This window comes from Jaculus jaculus, chromosome 4 (genome assembly GCF_020740685.1).
Source record: "Jaculus jaculus isolate mJacJac1 chromosome 4, mJacJac1.mat.Y.cur, whole genome shotgun sequence".
Taxonomy (NCBI): domain Eukaryota; kingdom Metazoa; phylum Chordata; class Mammalia; order Rodentia; family Dipodidae; genus Jaculus; species Jaculus jaculus.
The window spans coordinates 73,309,594-73,330,146 of NC_059105.1; the positions used below are offsets into that span (position 1 = coordinate 73,309,594).

The following is a 20,553-nucleotide window of genomic DNA, read 5'->3' on the forward strand; positions in this document are numbered from 1 at the left end:
CAAACAGCACAGGAATGCTATGATTTGTTCCAAAGTCTTATTTATTTCAATTTAAGGAAGAAATGATAAGTTAAATCCTCTAGTTTATGTCATGATAGATGTTAACATGTTTTAATCTTAACATGTCTTTGTTTCTTCCTTCTTGTCCTTCTCTTCCTCTTCCTCCTCCTCTTCCTTCTTTTTCTGTTTGTAGGAGTTTCACATGAAGAGTAAATAGTAATTAAAATGTGCAGGATGACAAGATGGAGCAAACAGTGCTTGTACCACCAGGACCTGACAGCTTCCGCTTCTTCACCAGAGAATCTCTTGCGGCTATCGAAAGACGCATTGCAGAAGAGAAGGCTAAGAATCCCAAACCAGACAAAAAAGATGATGATGAAAATGGCCCAAAGCCAAATAGTGACTTGGAAGCTGGAAAAAACCTTCCATTTATCTACGGAGACATTCCTCCAGAGATGGTGTCAGAGCCCCTGGAGGACATGGACCCCTACTACATTAATAAAAAAGTGAGTGTTTTTACTAGGCATATTTTGCTATTAATTGCCTACTGTAGTCATTGAACTGTTACAGCAGCATTATATACTAATTTAGCACAGCCTTAACCATCCTTCTGCTTAAGAAATGAAGCACATTTGTGGGTGGTTTATGCATATTCATGAGAAGTAAATAAATTATATTATACCATATGGAGCTGCCCCAATTGCCCCATGAAGGATAACTAAAAATAAATGCAAGTTGTAGGCAGATAAGTTAACAAATTTAAAAAAATTAAAAGAAAACCTCCCCAGAGATTACATATACTATGCAATTTAAGGTGCTCTTTGTACCTTGAAATCATGAAACCTAATGATTTATAGACTTCAAAACATACGTATATGAAATTCTTATGAAACAATATTTTATTTCAGAGTTTACAATTTCTTTATCATGCAAAACCAAGTTCCTGATGAAATTTTTCCCTATATGGAACATAACTACATAAAATACAATTTCAATAATTATTTATCTTTTCATAAATATGTATTATATTGGTAAGAGCTAACAAAAATGTCATATTAAAAGGACATATAAATGATTTTTGAATAAACACATTTTCTGTGTCCATGCTTGAAATGAATACTTTATATTAATTCCCTCCAAATTTTATTATCACCATGATTTCACAAAACCAAAGAAGAAAAGTATAGATAATAACTGTGTTTTAACTTATGACTTTGGTTAATTTACAATGTTTATTATCTTTATTTTTCACCATATACAGCACATTTCTAAATTCGTAGTGGGAGTGTAGGAAATAAATATTGTAATTACATAAGCAAATAAAATTATCCATTGGAAAAAAATTTTTCACTGGACACGAGTCATAAAATATCCCTAAACACTGGGAACTGTGTTCTTAGCCCACTATATATATATATATATATATATATATGGTCAGTCTTATCAGGTATATGCAAAAGTATGTTAATTTCACTATATAAACCAGTAATCCTGGCTAAACACTATTAATTAAGAGGTAGTGCCTCAGAAAAAGCACCACATATATATTTGGACAGAGCTAGTTTAACACATTACCCCCTCTCAGAAATTGGTTTGCCCAGCTTACAACAAAGGAAGAGACAACGAATCATTTTCCATGGATTTTTTATTTTCTTTCACTTGTTTTCTCTCTCATACTATATTATGAACTCTTAGTTCAGAAAACAGATTATTGTAATTGCCATTTGTGTAAAAGGAATGAGAAAATGCACACCTTATCATTGAAGTGGGTCTTTGGAAATGAGGATTAAATTGCATTTGAAAATCCAAAGCTCATACTAAGTGATGAGGGCTTTGTATAAGGAAGATAAACATGTAGACAATCCAGTTTAGGGTTTTATTTTTATTTATTTATTTTTTTAAATTTTTGTTTTTTGGTTTTTCGAGGTGGGGGTCTCACTCTAGCCCAGGCTGACCTGGAATTCACTATAGAGTCTCAGGGTGGCCTCGAACTCACGACAATCCTCCTAGCTCTGTCTCCCGAGTGGCTGCAATTAAAGGTGTGCGCCACCACGCCCAGCTCCAGTTAAGGGTTTTAATCTACTCAAAATTATTTTGCTATTAAAGCAGAGACTGCATGTGTTCCACATAGAAATTCATTCACACTATGTCATATGTCACTTTATTTCTAGCCACTGGACAAAAACATGGTATTTTCAGGGTCTTCTACTGTGCAGGTTAGTGGACTCCATCCTTGGGAGACTTTCCACCCTTCAGATGAGGAATTTCCATTCTCTGGTAGAAACAGCCATATAAAAATTATTAAAGCCACCATGTGGCTGCCTTGGCAGAATACAGGGAGAAAAATCTATCCTGTGTTCTTATTGCAAAACCATAAATGAATGTTGTGAGAAAAAACAAACTAATGCATGTTGACAGGTGTAGTATTTTCTTCATGTGGAAACCAGACCATCGAATTAATTTTTTCTTTTAAATGAAAGTGTTTTCAGATTGATAAAAATATATTCTGAAAGAAAAGTCCCCCTCAAACACTCAATTATAGATTATCACAAAATATACATATATATATGTGTGTGTGTGTGTGTGTATATATATATATATATATATATATATATATATATATATATATATATATATGATGGTTTTAAAGGTGAATAGAAAAAATTGTCTAAACAAAACAGAATGACTTGTGAGCAGATAAACTTCATTAGACTTCTGTCTAAACTTGCCTTTAACATCATCTATCCTTATCTTTAAATGCACATTTGTGTGAGGAAGGCAAAGCATTCTGACATTTTGGAATGAATCACTTTGTGCAAGTAGAACAACCCGATAAGGGAAACATTGTTATCAGGAAGAAGTTTTCCCTAAGGTAAGGTCCATCCTTTACTTTCACATTGAGCTGACACCAAGCAAGTCATTTTCCAGCAATGCAAATGAAACTTTTTGCAGGACTGAAGGTATTAAAACTAACATGGTATGTACTCTGCCTGCTTATCTACTTGTTTGTTTGAGTTGGGGTCTCACTATGTTGTTCAGGCTGGCCTCAAACTTGAAATCCTCTGTTGTCCTGCCTCGGCCTCTCCGCTACTTGGATTATAGGAAGGTACCCCCATCCAAGCATGATTGAGCCACATTCTTGCTACTTCCTTTTTTTATATTGTCTTACATTATATTTTTAGACTTCCTAAAAGTTATCTAATGTTTTTCTAGTCTTAAATTCTTTATCATAATGGAATATTTCAATATTGAGGGATAGTCATAAATACTAAACAAATTTTCTCAGATTAAGTTTAGTTATTAAAATTTCAACCTCAGGGCTGGAGAGATGGCCTAGCGGTTAAGTGCTTGCCTGTGAAGCCTAAGGACCCCGGTTCGAGGCTCGGTTCCCCAGGTCCCACGTTAGCCAGATGCACAAGGGGGCGCACGAGTTCGTTTGCAGAGGCTGGAAGCCCTGGCGCGCCCATTCTCTCTCTCTCCCTCTATCTGTCTTTCTCTCTGTGTCTGTCACTCTCAAATAAATAAATAAATAAAATTTTTTTTAAAAATTAAAAAAAAAATTCAACCTCAGTCTGACAAGATGGCTCAGTGGATAAAGTGCTTGCCATGCAAGCCTGAGTCCTGAGTCAGAATTCCCAGAACTAGCATAAAGCCAGACACTGTAGTGGATTTCTGAGAAAGGAGTTAGAGATAGGAGAACCCACCAGAATCTCAGGCCAGCCAGCCTGGTGAACAGAACTGCAGAGAGCAGACTCTGTATCAAATGAGGTAGACGATGAGGACCAACACCTGACAGTTGTCTTCTGTACTTCACACCCAAGCCATGGCATGTTCACACCCACACTTGCACACATAGACATGCATACATATACTTACCTACATATCATATGCACACATACCAAAAAACACCTCTCAACCTTTAATAAAATAATATTTCTTTGATTATCTTGTGACTAATTAACTTAGTAATGAGTATCTCTGGTTGTTAGAGTGGTCATCATTAAAACAAAGGCACACTCATATGCACAATATTCTTTGGCACGGCCATGGGGGTCTAAAGGTATGCATATCATTAGGGATGAAATTTCCTGTGACTGCAGATACTGTGGGAATGGATTTGTTTTCCAATGTGGTTTTGTGACATGCATGTATAGAGCCTACGGTCGAACCCCATTAGTTAATATGTCAATCAATCATTGCATTGATAAGTAACTTACTGAATGAATAAATCAAATTGGCTGTTTTAGTTTCTTCGGGCTGCTACAAAGCAATACTTGAGTTTGGGGAACTTACAATGATCAGAAATTTGTTGGCTCATAGTTCTAAAAGCTAGCAAATCCAACATCAAGGACCTAGCACCTGGGGAGTACCTTCTTGTCACATCGTCACCTGGCAGAAGACCATTAAGCAAGAGTGGGCAACAATAGCTGGAAGTCTCCCTTAGAACGAACTCCACTCAGGAAGGGAAGTCCTCATGCCCTAACTACCTCTTAATGTTACACCCCTTAATATTGTACCAATGGCAGTTGAACTTCTATGAGTACTAGAAGGACTAACATTAGAACAATAGCACTGACCATGAAATGGTTGCAAAATGCATCCTTTATGTTACAGCCCAGGTTAGAGTGTAGCCACAAATAGGCGGGGAATTTATGTGAACAGAAACCACCTTATATACCAAAGCTCTCTGTGAGTTTTATAAAGACCATGGCAGAAAGTTTAAAGAACTATCACTGCTGAGGGTATTTTATGACAACATATGCCCACATATTTTTATTCTCTTTGCCCCAGTTTCAGATGTGCAAATTACGTAATAATCAAATGTTCCACTAAAATCATTAAAGTTATTCAAACCACAATGAGTGAATCTATGGTAGTAACTGAATAAAAAGACAGTCACGCCATAAACCTTCCAGGTATGTGGCAGCATTCACAGCCTTCTAGTCCTTCAGATGGTTTAAACCTTCCGAGCTCGGAAGAACCAGGAAAGAAAATAGTGACAGTGCCATGTTACTGCATTCTTAGAATTTTTCATGCCATGCTCACTTGTACTGGGTGGAGGGGGAATGTGACTCCAAGAATGTGATTCCAAGTTGAGTTCCTTTTGTCTGCTTATTCCCTTGATCTGTGTGATCAGGACATCTTCGTTTGTGAATAGTTAACCTGTTTGTTGGGTTTCTTGTGGGAATTGTTTCTCATGGTTTCATAACTTGAGTTGGCACTATACCATTCAAAGTCTTTGCCTAGTCTTTGTTACAAAACATTTCTCCCTTCTCATAGTTTTAAAACTTCACATGACTCATTAGTTTCTTGGGGAAAAAAATATCATTTTGACAATGTGGCATTTTACTAGAAATAGAATGAGATATTTTAGATCTGTAGTGAAAAATAGAAGTTTGTTACTTGTAGCACATAGAAATGTATTCATTAAAGAACTGTAGTCTGTCCTTAATTGTCTCCTGAACAATTTTAAAACAACTTATTCTCTCTAGCACTTCTGCTGAGTTTACAGGAGAAGCCGTGCATGAGGGCTATCAATTCATGCCTGGCCCACCATGGCTACAAGAGTGTTTGTGAATACATGGAGATAGAGGGTTGCTTTGTTTTTAATTGAAATGTTTCTCTTACAAAACTAATGGGAAAAACCTAAAAAATAGCTTATAGATAAAAGCCTAATATTCTATGTCAGGTAGACACTTTGATTTCTGGGTTTCATTAGCTGATGGAGAACAGATACCCAGTCACCTTCTTGTATCCCAAGATGCTGCAGTTGCCTGCTACATCTTTCTTCACTCCATCTATTATTTCTTCTTCATGGCTCATTCCTCTTTGTCACTTCTTTGTCTCAAAATCAGTCTCAAGATAAAGATAATGATTATAAACATCTAATAGGTGCATAACATATTAGTAAGAGGCCCAGCAAATGAAAAGTGACTGTTGTAGTTAGGTTTTCACTGCTGGTAGAAATCACCCAATCAAGAGCAGCTTATGGGGGAAAATGAGGTTTATTTTGGCTCACAGGCTCTAGGTAGGAAGCTCCATGATGGCAGGGGGAAATAATGGCATGAGCAGAGGGTGGACATCACACTCCTGCCCACATAAGATGGACTACAGGAACAGGAGAGTGTGCCAGACACTGGCATGGGGAAACTGGCTATAACACCCATAAGCCTACCCCCAACAATATACTGTCTCCAAAAGGCTTCAGTTTCCAATTGTCATCAGCTAGGGAATCTTAATCCAGAACATCTAAGTTTATAGGGGACACCTGAATCAAACCACCACAGTGACCAAAGCCCAAACAAATAGTAACTTCGGGAAGAGAAAATTTATAAACCAAATCTGGTTTGAATATCAAAATATTCAGTACCTAAAATGACACTAGCAGTTGTCTCTGCCTTTACCTATGCTGGCTTCATTTGTAGGCTGGTTCACTCACAAAAGGGCAGGAATGACCATCAGGAGATATAATCTTATATCTACAGAGTAGTACCCCCAAGAAAAAGAGCATGTATTTCCCAAGACCGAACAAAAGTCCTAGAATTACTTCTAATGGCATGATCTCCTCTGAAACAATGAGTGTTACCAAGGATACGTGATGGTCTTTTGGGGCCATATAAGGATCACATCCCTAACCAGGCCACAAGGAAAGTAGGGCAGAGATTTCCTCTGCAGTGAACAGAAAGACTGCTAGAGAAAGAAAGTTATCCCAGCTAGGCAAACACTATCCTGACCTACTCTATATACTATGCATCAGGATATTTAAAGTTCTTATTCAACTCAGATGTCTTCAAAGATATCTTTTATCTTTAGTCAAAAATAATGAAACTGGGCTGGAGAGATGGCTTAGTGCTTAAGCGCTTGCCTGTGAAGCCTAAGGATCCTGGTTCAAGGCTCGATGCCCCAGGCCCCACGTTAGCCAGATGCACAAGGGGACTCATGCATCTGGAGTTTGTTTGCAGTGGCTAGAAGCCCTGGCATGCCCATACTCTCTCTCTCTCTCTCTCTCTCTCTCTCTCTCTCTCTCTCTGCCTCTTTCTCTCTCTGTCACTCTCAAATAAATAAATAAAAATAAACAAAAAAATTTTAAAAAATAATGAAACTAAGAGGCTGGGAAGGTAGTTCAATGAGTAAAATACTTGTCATGCAAACATAAGGACCTGAGTTTGGATTCCCAGTACCGCAGTTTCTGGGTACGGTGGCATACAACTGTAATCCCAGCCCTCGGGAATACAGACAATCAGATCTCCAGGGCCAGATGGTTTAGTGTGAGATCCTGTCTCAATAAACAGGATGGAGAGTAACTAAAGATACGCCTTCTAGCCCCACCCCCCACGCGTGTGTATATGAACACACACATGCATGCTCATGCACACCACACATACCCACATATATATAAAAGGAAAAAATGATGAAACTGAAGGTAAGTAGATTGTCTAAGATTTCAAAACTAGTGAATAAGAGATTGTGTTTAAAAGCATAGCCAGGAGGCTCCACAGCCCATTGCTGCCATTGCTTTGCTCCCCTGGGTTTGTGATGCAATAGAAAAGTCAGTGATAAAACCTAAATGAGCTTCTGGCTGCCTTTAGGTCCCTTTACTCATATCACCTTGCACACTATGTAGCTCCTTTCCTAGAGTGGGAGTGTTTCCCAAACCCCTGTCTTGGTAACAACAAATCTTGCAGACTCTGGTCTGAATCAGCTCCTAAAATCATCCCAAAGCTACATTTCTCACCAGATCCTAAGAAGATGCTAGACACTCTTATTCAGGGAATCAGTTGAGAAACTTAAATTGTGTGCTTCTGTAGCAAAACGGCATTTACATTTGCATCTGAAGAGTCAAAGTGGGGAGAAGGAAAATGTTTCAGTGAAAAGTAAGAACAGATAAGGAAATGTGTCATAGAACTGGGCTACGGTCACAGGATGAGGCTTATGGAGGTGGGCCTGCGGCTAGATAAAGAAACTTTTAGTGCATCTTAAAGAATTGCAGGTTTGTTTTCAAAGTGAAATAAGTTATCTAAAAGCCTATGGGTAAAGACTGACATGCTCTACTCTGCTAAAAAAGAATATGAGAACCCCTCAATGGAGAACAGATTTAACTCCTTGAGAAAAGAAACCTAACTTGGGAGTCTTTTAGAAGTTTGGATTATATTACTTTGAAAATGTGGTTGGAGAATAAAGGACAGATTCTGAATCTGTTTTGTGATGCACAATGTTCAGTTTTCAGACTGGAGAAAGCTGATGACATCACTTTCCGATGTACAAAGTGTGGAGGAAAGATATTGAACCTGAAAACTCCAATGTGAAAACTGGCTCTGCTTTGAGAGACAGAAATGTCACTCCATGGGTATATTAAACATACAAGACACATTTTTTCTTTAAATATTTCACACTCTTTATAATCTATAATTCACTAGGAGAATGGACACATCATTTCATTTCACCTCGAAACAATCCTATGGTTGATGTTATAGTCCTTTCTTCAAGATAGAGCAATAGCTCATTTACAGTCCTATTATAGCAAATTTGTAACTCAATCAGGATTCAAATGTGTTGTTTTTAGTCAAAGAAAATTAAGTATATGGTAAAGTACTCCACCCATAGAAAGCACTGATTATACAGGCCTGAGGAAATATTTCACATTCAGATGTGATCATTTTTTTTCTTTTCTTTTTTTTTCTTTTTAAATTTTTATTAACATTTTCCATGATTATAAAAAAATATCCCATGGTAATTCCCTCCATCCCCAACCCCACACTTTCCCCTTTGAAATTCCATTCTCCATCATATTACCTTCCATTACAATCATTGTACTTACATATATACAATATCAACCTATTAAGTATCCTCCTCCCTTCCTTTCTCTTCCCTTTATGTCTCCTTTTTAACTTATTGGCCTCTGCTACCAAGTATTTTCCTTCTCACGCAGAAGCCAATCATCTGTAGCTAGGACCCACATATGAGAGAGAATAAGTGGTTCTTGGCTTTCTGGGCCTGGGTTACCTCACTTAGTATAATCCTTTCCAGGTCCATCCATTTTTCTGCAAATTTCATAACTTCATTTTTCTTTACCGGTTAGAAGTACGTGCTTTACCATGTTTATTGCTGCTCAATTTATAATAGCTGGGAAATGGAACCAGCCTAGATGTCCCTCAACTGATGAGTGGATAATGAAGATGTGGCACATTTATACAATGGAGTTCTACTCAGATGTGATCATTTAATGTGACTGCTGTTTCTCCCCTCAGCTCAGGTGAAGGTCAAGGTATCTCACAGCCCTGGCTGATGAGAGTCTAGCAAGGTGCTCCCATGGGGTTATCTCTCCACAACCCATTGCCCTCTTCCACCCAGCTAAATTCATAGAGAAAAGCAATTTTACTTGCATCTACCCAGCTAAAACACAGAGACAAGCAATTCTGCTCAAACTCCACCTCTTTGAAAGAGTTATGGTTTTCCCTCCACCCGCCTTCTCCCTCTCTTTAATTATGAAGAATTGAGTCCACAGATCTATTGTGTTGGGAGCACAGATGATTGTTTAAATGTCTAAAATTTATAAATGTAATGCCAATGACCTTCAGGTACCTATAGCCTGTCCCAGCCTCTAGTCATTTTAGTTTGTAACCCAGGGATTAAAGATTATATCCATAACTAGATAAAGGCTGTAATATTGAAGATGGATGAGCTGCAGATAAACAAGCCATTCTTTAGATTGAGTTTCCATAGTGCAAAAAGGAGAAACTAAATAAACCTTGGAAATGAGTAGATGGATGGATGCTAGATTGTAGATAAATAGACAGATAGTTAAATGCTACATATCATGCTCATTTCAGGTAGACATTTTATAAGACAAGTTTCCTTTCCTGCATGAGCCACAAAAAGAATTCTTTGCCTCAATCCATAGATATAACAACAAGGGCAGGGAAGTAGAAGGGACCATTTAAAGAGCTATTAGTGAGGCAGAGCTGGGGGAGGGGGAGTGAGTAATTAGATAGTATGGATTGGGTCTAGAATGAGAAATGCCACCAAGGATGTATACTAATACAAATCTCTTGAGCATCTATTCTGCGCTGCACACCTAAAACTGAAGCATCTCTCTCATTGCCTTGAGGCTCCAGCTCTGCTGTCTTCTAGATGCTCTTGACAGACCAGCAGCCAAGACACAGGAAAGGTGTCCTGTTCCTGGGCAGCACTAGAGCAGTTCCTGGTCTGACTGCCAGAGTTGTATGGAGGGAGTCAGGCATACCTGAGCCAGCTTCAAGGCCTGCTGCCTTTTCACAGTGGCAATGGATTTACGCAGTGACACAGCTCCAAGTTCCATTCGTTCATAAGTATACTTCCTTAAGAATCACATGCAGTGGGTTTACTGAGAGGCTGCCGGTTTAGTATTGTCAGGCCCTGGATTTGATCCTGGCTGCTAGGGTGGGGAATGGTGAGTCCATAGACTTTGAGACTTAAGGAAAAGATAGACCTATTTAGCCTTTTATTGGAAAATATGTTCACATTTCAAACGGATTCAATTCCAAGTACATTTTTGGAACACATGATATGTAAGCTGAAAATTGCCCATGAGTTAAACTTTGAGGCAAAAGAACATAGTTAGTTCACGTGTCATACATGCTGCTTTTTATTTGTTGGGTTTGTCTTTAGAGACAAGGCCTCACCCTACAGCCAGGCTGAATCATCTCCCACCTCAGATTCTGATTCCTGAGTGCCGGGATTATGAGAGTGACAAAATATCTGACTATGCTACTGTAGTAGACAATTTCTTGTTGCTGAGATGAACATCAACCAGACACAGTACAGGAAGAAGGGATTTATTTCAAGTTTATAGATCCAGGGAAAGTGGCTGGTTCCCATTCATAAGTCCAAGCAAAGAGAAACTGCCACCAGCCAGCAACCCCCAAACAGCAAGCAGCAGGGACCCCATGAGAGCTCAGACTGCTCTGCACACCTTTGGGCTGAATCAGATCTGTCCCAGAATCTGCCCCCAGTAACACGTCCTCCAGGCAGGTGGCTAGAGACCCGAGTTACAAACTTTAGCAAGACACCTGAGTCTATGGGGGACATATATTCAAACTACCAAAGCTGCTTTTTTAATTTATTCATATTGATGCAGGATTTGTGGGTTTAGGATGAAGGAGAATAAGAGAAAGCTAGTTTCTTTTCTAGTATAAGTTAGTACAAAAATAGTGTAAGTTAGAAATGAAGGCCCAGAGAGAATCAGGAGATGCCACCCCACATGACATGTAGCCCTGACCCAGGAACAAAACTCTTGGCAGAAATGGAACTTACGTCTAATCAAGGCTGATCTACAATGCCCCTGCTGTCCACAGTCTAGCCTGCTGGCTCAGGTTGGCTGGCTCTGGGATCCACATCCAAATCTACCAGCCAATCTGCCCTTGCCTATAAAGGCTGCTGTTGTCTTCTTCCTGTTGCTAGCTCCACCCCGCTCCACTCAGCTCCATTCTGATTTTCTGGGTTAACTGCCCAGCTCTGCCTGTCCTTGCTTGGGCCATGGGGACACACATGAGTCTAGCTTTCCCATCATCCTACCTGGATGGGGGCCATCACACTGTTTCTTTGTCTGGGAGAACTTTTCTGCTTGCCTCTGCTTTATAATTTGGGGAAAATTCTCACTTTTATTACATCCATGATTTTTTCCTCTGGTCTCTGAATTTCTGACTCACCACATGGGTGCTTTCACCAACTCTACGTCAGCTACCTGTGTAGTTTCCTTAAACACAGGGTAACCGTGAGTATAACTGTCTTCGTTACTCATTCCTTAGTCTCTGCTTTGGTATTTTCACTCTCATTTTTCCTTGAGCTCCACCATTTGCCTTCTTAACATCCCTCCTAAGGAAAGCACATGGCAGATGGCAGATGTGCTCTTTCTAAGTGTTCCTACGTATGCACCTAAGTTCTATCTACTTCATTCTTTCCTTGAAAGCCTGTTTAACTCCCCTCCACATGCTTGCACCTCTACTCCAGTTTTTTCCCTAAAAACCTCAATTTCTCTTAAATGAACCTCATAAACCATGCAGTGTTTTCAACATGAGAGTGTGTTCCCTACACCCACCTGCTTATGATTCTACTCTAGGCTCCCTTCCTAGACCCCAGTCTCCTTTAAATAAACCCAACAATTTGTGATTTCCCCCTAAAGAAACGTAATAACTGTAATTTATCCTTCATTAATTCTTTATTAAAGGTAGGACAGAACCCAAAACTTTCGGTTCATAAATTCTATGGAACTCCTCCTGAACCCCAAAATCCTACATCAAGGAGGGGTTTTCCAAACTTATGAACCCCAATTTTGGGTCCTTACCTTATTTTAACAAAGAATTAATAAAAATAGATTCAACAAGGATAAATTATGAATTATTGATTTTATTCATGAAGAAATCATAAATTTGGGGTTTATTTAAAGGAACTGAGTTCTAGGAAGGCTGGAGCAGAGCCACAAGCCTGTGGAATATAGGACCTAGGAGCTTATATAGAGAGCTTTAGAAGAAACATGCACGTGTGTGGAAGGCATAGCATCCACCCTGAGCCTCCCCATGGAAGAAGGAAGAAGACTAAAGGGAATGCACCACAGCGGAGACCAGGAAATTCAGATGAGAAATGACCCATGGCTACCCAAAATTTAGAGAAATTACACAGAAAGCAGGCCAGAGTGTACAGGAAGTACCCACATGGTAGATCTAGAGTGTAAAAGAAATGTACACGTGGTAGATGCAGAGATCAGAGGAAAATCATGCATGCAATTAAAGAGAGAAGTTACCCCAAAACATAGAGCAGCCGGGTGTGGTGGCGCACGCCTTTAATCCCAGCACTCAGGAGGCAGAGGTAGGAGGATCACCATGAGTTCAAGGCCACCCTGAGACTACATAGTGAATTCCAGGTCAGCCTGAGCCAGAGTGAGACCCTACCTCGAAAAACCAAAAAAAAAAAAAAAAAAAAAAAAAACATAGAGCAGGGGCAAGCAGAAAACTACCCAGGCCAAGAAACAGTGCTGTCCCCTACCTAGCCAGGCTGGGTAAGGGACAGCCAGACAAAGATCACGGAGAGAGGTGGGACCAGCATGGACAAGTCTCCATAGTCTATTGAAAATGCATTCTTTCATTAGATCCAAGTATGTAGGCAGAAGAACTGATTGGTTTGCTAATTCAAGGGGCCTGGCCCCAAAGGCCAGCCGATTTAGATAGTGTGCCAGACTGTGCAGGCAGAAAGGGGTGCTGCAGCTTTATTGTAGATGAAACTTGATCAGACAAGAGTTCCATTCCTGCCAAGGCAGCATGCTATCTTCTGATTTCTTCTTAGGGCTCCTGTCCCTAACTGAAATTGTTTAGAAAATGCCAGCTTTTTTCTGTTTCTCCTTCATTATCAGAGTTCACTGGCACATGTCAGTCCTTCCCTTTGCCTGTAGAGGTACTGCTAGAGAAATGTGATAAACTTGAAGTCAGTCCTGTTACCTGTTAGATTTCTGATGAAAATTTAGTTAGAACTCATGTTTTAACAGTGTACTTTGAGAAATGTGGGCTCTAGATTAAAATAAATGATGAGCCATTGGATATCTATTTGGGAAGAACACTGAAAGGAATGTGGTTTTATGAAATCCAGCATTCATCCTTGACAAAAATGTATGAACAAATGACCTTCTTTAAGTCCAGATATAGGCAAAGATCACTAGATTAAAAGAACTATAGTTTAGTGAACAATATTTTCTGCCATTCCACTACTACATAATTATTTCTATAGTGACTATGAAGTTGCTCAAGGAAAAAGACTGCAAGCCACATGTTTAATACCATCATTGAATATTTAGGTAACTATTAGAAACTAGCCACTGTCAAATAAAAACAGATTCATAGCTCCACTATTGCAGAATCACCTCGGTATTTTTTTTTTTTTTAAGTACAGAATGCTAGAGCTCCAAGTCTGATGCACTGAACTGAAGTCCCAATTGATCTTTTAGCTAGGTCTGTTTGTTTCCATTTCTCAAATGATGCAACTGAGTCACATGCAGAACAGTAAGAAGCAGATCCGTCTTTGTAACAAGATATACAAGTCCAGAGTCATTCTTAACACAAAATGAACCCAACTTATGTGTCTCTAATGCTATTTTCCAGATCATAAAACTGTTGATTAACCAGAGATGCTTGTGAGTTTTCTCCTGTGTAACCACCTTCTTGTGGTTCCTTTCCAACAAGGAAGGTTGTCTGTTTGTCAAGGGCTGCTGAGCAATGTGTGGTTCACGTTAGAGTCCGTCAGCTCAGCACAGTAGATGTGAGCCAGTCTGGCTGCTGAGTTCATGAGATAGCATGAAGTTGAAATGGGAAGCCCAAAACTTAGTAAGAAAACTGATGTGAAATACATCAAGAATTTTTAACATTGATTTAATTCCCAAATGTCAATATTTCAAAAGACCAGTGGTTAGCAAGAAAAATGATGTGAAATAGCTCAACAATTTTTAATAACAATTTCATTCCCCAATGTCAATATTTCAGGCACATTGAGTTAAATAAAACATTACTAACCTTTAATAACTTTTAATTCCACATGTTTCTTTTTGCTTTTGACTTTAAACATGTGAAATCATTATCTATAGTTCAGGTTTGTGCTTTCCACTACATTTCTAATAGATGGTGTTGTCTATATAAACCTCTACTAATTCTCTAGATTGAGTTTTGTTGCTATAAGTAATCCTTTATTTGCAAATATCTTAGGGCCAGTATTTGAATGTCTTCATTGTCTTATCAGGCTGTAGCATAGAAATTTGCAAATTTAGTTCAGAAGACTTACCTTTTGAGTTGAAATCAACAATGCAACCTAAAATAAGATCCATGCTAGTATCCAGGTGTCTGCCCTGCTCAGATAAGTTAGCTGCTTGTCATAGTACTCAAGAAGTGACATTGTGCTTCGATGACTATACATAAAACCACAAGTAACAAGCCAGAACAAGCTCTGATACTAGAATGTCACATGCCTGCAAATGTGTCTGTATATCAACATCTATACACTAAAATTTAGTTTTGAATTTAAGTATAGTGTCTTGTTTTGAAACTGTTTTGAGATGTAAAATTATTGATATGTTAAAATAATGTCATGAAGACTTATAGTTCTAGTCCTCTCTGGTACTGTCATTCCAGCATTTGTTTTTGACTTATAATCAAAGAAATAAAGGGCAAATTTCAAAAATAGACATAGTCGTGTCTCACTTCTGTTAAAAGATTCACTTTTCGTACTCACCAATAGGGCTAATCATGTTGGTATCCATATCAGCTTTGTTGGGAAGAGTCATTTCAAGCCATATGCCGCTGGTTGGTTGGTTTGTTTTTTCCTTCTACTGTCAAGTTTTGGTTTTTTCTTTTGTATTAAAATTGTCTTTAGTAGTGTTGACCTAAATAGATTTACACAGTGGTATGATATTACAGTATACGTCACCTAAAAGAGTCTTTTGAAACTCAAAATAAATATTCAACTGAACAGTTCATCAATCTTTACTTACTTAAAAATATCACATTTGTTTATATGCTTTATACTATGCCCATATAGTCTTTGGATTCCTTCTGTCTAGAAATCTCTCTTATGTGTAACTGGGTAAGGCTGTTACAGTCACATATGTGTTCACACACACACTTGGTAACTGTAGAGGGTTCCATTTGTTCTCAGTAAGCAGAGTTCCCTTCGGATTCTCTACAGTTTTCTGTATCTTTTCAATATCACTATTTGGAGAAGCATGTTTCTGAGTGTTCTTGGGGACAAGTTTCCTTTCATTAATTCAAAACAGTCATAAACTGAATGAATGGCTTCTTTGCTATATAAGAAAATATGAGGATGGATATAGATTGATGAAATAAACTTCAAATCCATTGGCAAAAAATGAACTTGAACTTGCAAAATGAACTTCCTGACATAAAAATTATAACATTTTCAGTGCTACATATTAGATTGTTATACAAGGCTGAGTACTTTTCATTTATTGTAAGACTGTGAAAGTAAACCCATAAACATTTTAGAATGATGTGTGTGTGTGTGTGTGTGTGTGTGTGTGTGTGTGTGTGTGTATAGCTTCTATTTGAGTATGTTTCAACCTTTAAAAAGCACAGAAAAAAATTATATGAAAATTGCTATGTAATGTTGGTATTATTGTCAACATCCTGGGAAGCTATAATAAGAATGTCATAAAAAATTAAAGAACAGCCAGGCATGGTGGTGCACACCTTTAATCCCAGCACTCAGGAGGCAGAAATGGGAGTATTGTTGTGAGTTCAAGGCCACCCTGAGACTACATAGTGAATTCCAGGTCAGCCTGGACTGCAGTGAGACCTTACCTTGAAAAACTAAAAAAGAAAGAACAATAAACAATGTTGTGCAATAAAACCTCATTGGTTCTAATTAGCACCCCAAATACAAGCATTGACACATTGCACACAAAAAAATTTAAATTGTGAGTTCTTTTTTAAATATACTTATTTATTTATATGAGAGAGAGAGGGAGAGAGAAGAAAGAATAGGCACACCAGGGCCTCTAGCCATTGCAAACAAACTGTTGATGTGTGGTGCAATAAGCTGCACATTTTTTGACTTGGATAAATACACATATTGTACACATCCTAAAGTTAGTTCAAAAAAACTTGAGGTTGAACACCTAAGAATTCTGTCCATTTGCTCTAGTTTTCATGTCAAAGTATTAATTCATCTGTCAAAGGACTTTTGCATGTGCAGCTAATTATCAGCACTGGGATCAGTCCTTTCATTAAATTCACTGATCAGTTCCAGCCCTCTGTACTTCCACTTTGGGGTCCCTCTTGGATGGGTTCATTTTCTAGGTCTTGTATCATTTTTTTGAAAGAACAAAGTTTCCTGCTTCCTCTACAACTCATTGGACTCTCCATCCTTCATTGTTGTTTCGCACTCCTCCCTCCACCCTCTTCTATTTTCTCAATTTGCTTCTTTACAATAATGGCTTGAAGTGAGCTTGTAGCCAAGGAGTTTTCCTAGGCTGAGACTGAGAATGTTCCTGTCCATGGAGCTATTATCGACTTTCTTGGGCCTCCTCACCCTCCAATCCATGAAACTGAAATGAAGTGAGCTTGTTAGTTAGAAAAATTATTGTTATATTTTCACCAGGCTTCCTATTCTGTCTCCCAATATTCCTACCAGGGTTTTCTGGGCACATTTTTTCCTTCTCATTGCTGTGGACAAACACCTGACCAGAAGCAACTAATGAAAGGAAAAAAATTAATTTGGTTTATAGTTCCAGAAGGTAGTGCTCATCGTGGTGGGAGAGGCATGGAAGGGACAGGAGAACCAAAGCAGAGCTGGTTACAACTATTTCATCAGAGTCAGGATGATGATGGGGCCAGGCTAAAAAGTGCTCAAGACCCACTCTTAGTGACCCACTTCCTCCAGTAGGATTCCACCTTCTAATGGTTCTGCGACTTTGTCAAACAGCACCACTAGCAGGGGACCAAGAGTTCAAACACATGAACCGATGGGAGACATTTTCTGTTCAAACCACCACAAGAAGCATGGCAGAAGATTTGAAAAGTGGGTCTCATTCAGCTCTTCCAGCTCACTTAGCCCTTGCATACCCATATTCCCTAGGGCAAAGGTATTTGCCTTGGTTTCAACAAGCACAGTTGACTTGCAAGTTGCCTTACAAGCGTCTAAACTTAGGTTTTACTCTCAGTATCTGAATTCACCTTGCGATAGCTCAGAAGTGACTAACAGACCAGCACTAGTTGAGGGACAGGTTCACAGCTCATATAGGGCACTTCTCTCATACCCGAGAAGCCAAACTTGGTGAGTGTTTTGGAATTGTTCTACTTGAAAGTCTTGAAGGTGAAGGGAGAAAAAAAGAGACATGATAAATATATTAGTGACGCAAATTTAAATATATACAATAAATCTATAAAAGAGTGTTAGTAGAAAATAAATACCAAATCATAGTTTACTAGTCATAATGAAATCAATGCTACTATGAAGGAATGGATGGAATTATATAAAAGTGCTCAGAGGTAACATAAGTTATATGAGGCCTTGGGATAGAGATTCTCAGCACACCTCCCCCCCCACACAAAGAAAAAAAATATTCATAATCTTGTCTCCTTAATATGTTACCCACAAAGGAAAAAGCTTCGTCCCACTATAGACTCTATCTGAATAGCAATAAGCCCTTGGGAAGTACTCTCTCTATTACACATTCTACTACATAGCACTTCTTCATTTTTCTGTCAGCACACTGAAAATGACTATGAAGTAAGTCTAATTTTTGGACTGGACTCCATTCACATTCATGGGTCTGGGATTCTCCAGGGCATAGAGTTTTGCTTCCAAGCAAAAAGAAAAGAAAACACTAGATAATTTAGATTTGGATTCAATGTGTCAGCTGACTCAAAATCCCAATACAGAACTTAGCACTCTTGGTCAACTGATACTCTCCAGGGAGCCTGGCCTCTAGAAATCAATAACTGGATTATATCCATCTCGCTGGGGTTGGTTTGACGGTGGCTGCTTTTATTTTCTATTACCAGTAGAGTGATAATGTTTATTTTATAAACAAATAGTAAGGCAATATTTATTTTAAAAACAGTCAGTTCTATTGAATGATTTTGCATTCCACTGAGTTAATTTTAAGATATTTCACTTAGGAAACTGAAAACATTATAAAAGGAACAGTGTCTTAAGATTTTAGAAAAAAAAGAAAAGAAAATGTGCATGCGTTTAAAACTTTCTTTTATCTCAGATTTAAAATATTAAGAAAATAAATAAATTCTCCTGGCTAACTGTCTAGTGCACTTTCAGGCTACAGGCAAGTGTCTGCTGGCAGGTGAGGGGGACCACTTGGTTTCCTCTCGGTTTTAGAAAAGACCCAGTGAGAAGTGGTCTTCACGGTGTGTATAGGAAGTTGTGATTGTCCCGCTGTCTTGTACACTGGAATTACTCTTATAACATCTATAGAAAATAGATGGTAAAGTATCAGTTGTTTACTTTTGTACTTCTGTGTTGTGTTCCTATCTTACAGACTTTTATAGTATTGAATAAAGGGAAGGCCATCTTCCGGTTCAGTGCCACTTCTGCCCTGTACGTTTTAACTCCCTTCAATCCTCTTAGAAAAATAGCTATTAAGATTTTGGTACATTCATATCCTTTTTAACAAAGTAATCAATAAATATTAACTATGTGTACATAATCTATAAGTGTTTTGTCATCAAGTATAAAATTAAGTTGAGGCATGTACATGGTATACAGCTTTCATTATATTCATTAGTATACCCAATGCTTACATATAAACCTCTTTTTTTTCTTTTGTTGTATTGATATTGAACCTAGGGATAAAGGTATGCCAGACAAGCACTCTGCCACCAAGCCATATCCCAGCCCTAAACCTTATTCTCAAATTGATTAGTCACATAGATATCACTGATATTTATAAATGCTTTAGCATTATATATGCATATATAGGCATATATATGCATAATGATTAACTTTCCAAAAATGCTTGCCCTTATTTAATCCTACAAATCTAGTGCAAGTAGTCACATTAATCATTACCATCTCCGCAGAGATCCATAGAATTTTCAATGAGTAACGATATAACAAAGAAATCTACTTTTAAAATAAAGGTTAGTCATTAGCTACAATATAAAGCACTCTAATGTACCTTAGAATAAACATGTAAGCATATTTTCCATAGGAGACTGTCAAGAGGCTTTAGCCAATAATACGTCCTAATTTTCAATGTTTTTGATGAGCTTTGTAAAGGAAGTACAGCAGTATTGGCTGAATTTCACACTTAAGTCACTGAATTAAAATTCTGCCACACATAACTAATTGTTTAGTAAAGACTGATGGAAGAAGCTAGTTATATTTCTAGAAGATTGCCTGGGATTTGGCTTTGTGACTTCTATTGAGATGGAAAGGTCTCGGCAGCTAAATTCAAGTATGTTATTTATCAGTGAAAAGAAATGTAATTTATGTGTTTCATTTGATAGCATTGTTGATGATAACTATATAATTGCTATTGTAATAAGCATAAGGTCATACTTCCAGATTTAAAAGTAGAAACCCTAATATCTAAAAGGCTGAGCTGGGGATACTGCTCAGCAGTGCAGTATTTGCCTAGAAATTTCAAGGTTCTTGGCTTGATTTATTTTCCAGTGCCACAAAGTAAATGAATTAATTAATTAGTAAGTGAAAAGTAACTTTAAAAAATTTAAATGTGAAAGAAGCCTGGGTTCAATCACCAGAACCATAGGAGAAAAAAAAAAAATAAAAGGAAAAACAAAATCTGCAACAAGTCAGCTGGTGAAAGGCCAGTCCAACTTTGAGTTTGAGAGCAAGTGGACAATGCACTATGTTTTAAATTAAAAGACATAAACCATAAATATCCTATAGGCAGATAGATAGTCAGGGGTTTTATACTTAAAATTTTCCTATCTTAGTTTATATTTATAGTGCCATCATGTGGTCATTTGAAGAAAACTTTCTTTTTCACTTAATGGAAAATTTTTGTTTGGGCAGTAAATTGTAGCAGAAAGAATATTGGAT

The 20,553-nt window shown here is 38.0% G+C and overlaps 1 protein-coding gene across 1 annotated transcript in view; it reads left to right on the top strand.

Moving 5' to 3' along the window:
* The window catches only part of LOC101607308 (sodium channel protein type 1 subunit alpha), a 150,444-nt gene that overhangs the window by 49,030 nt on the left and 80,861 nt on the right, over nucleotides 1-20,553 (top strand). The window contains exons 2-3 of the mRNA XM_045147269.1: nucleotides 194-506; nucleotides 19,028-19,146. Of these exons, the coding sequence (XP_045003204.1) occupies nucleotides 243-506; nucleotides 19,028-19,146 (383 nt within the window). The 5' untranslated portion in view covers nucleotides 194-242. The remainder of the gene's footprint in view (nucleotides 1-193; nucleotides 507-19,027; nucleotides 19,147-20,553) is intronic.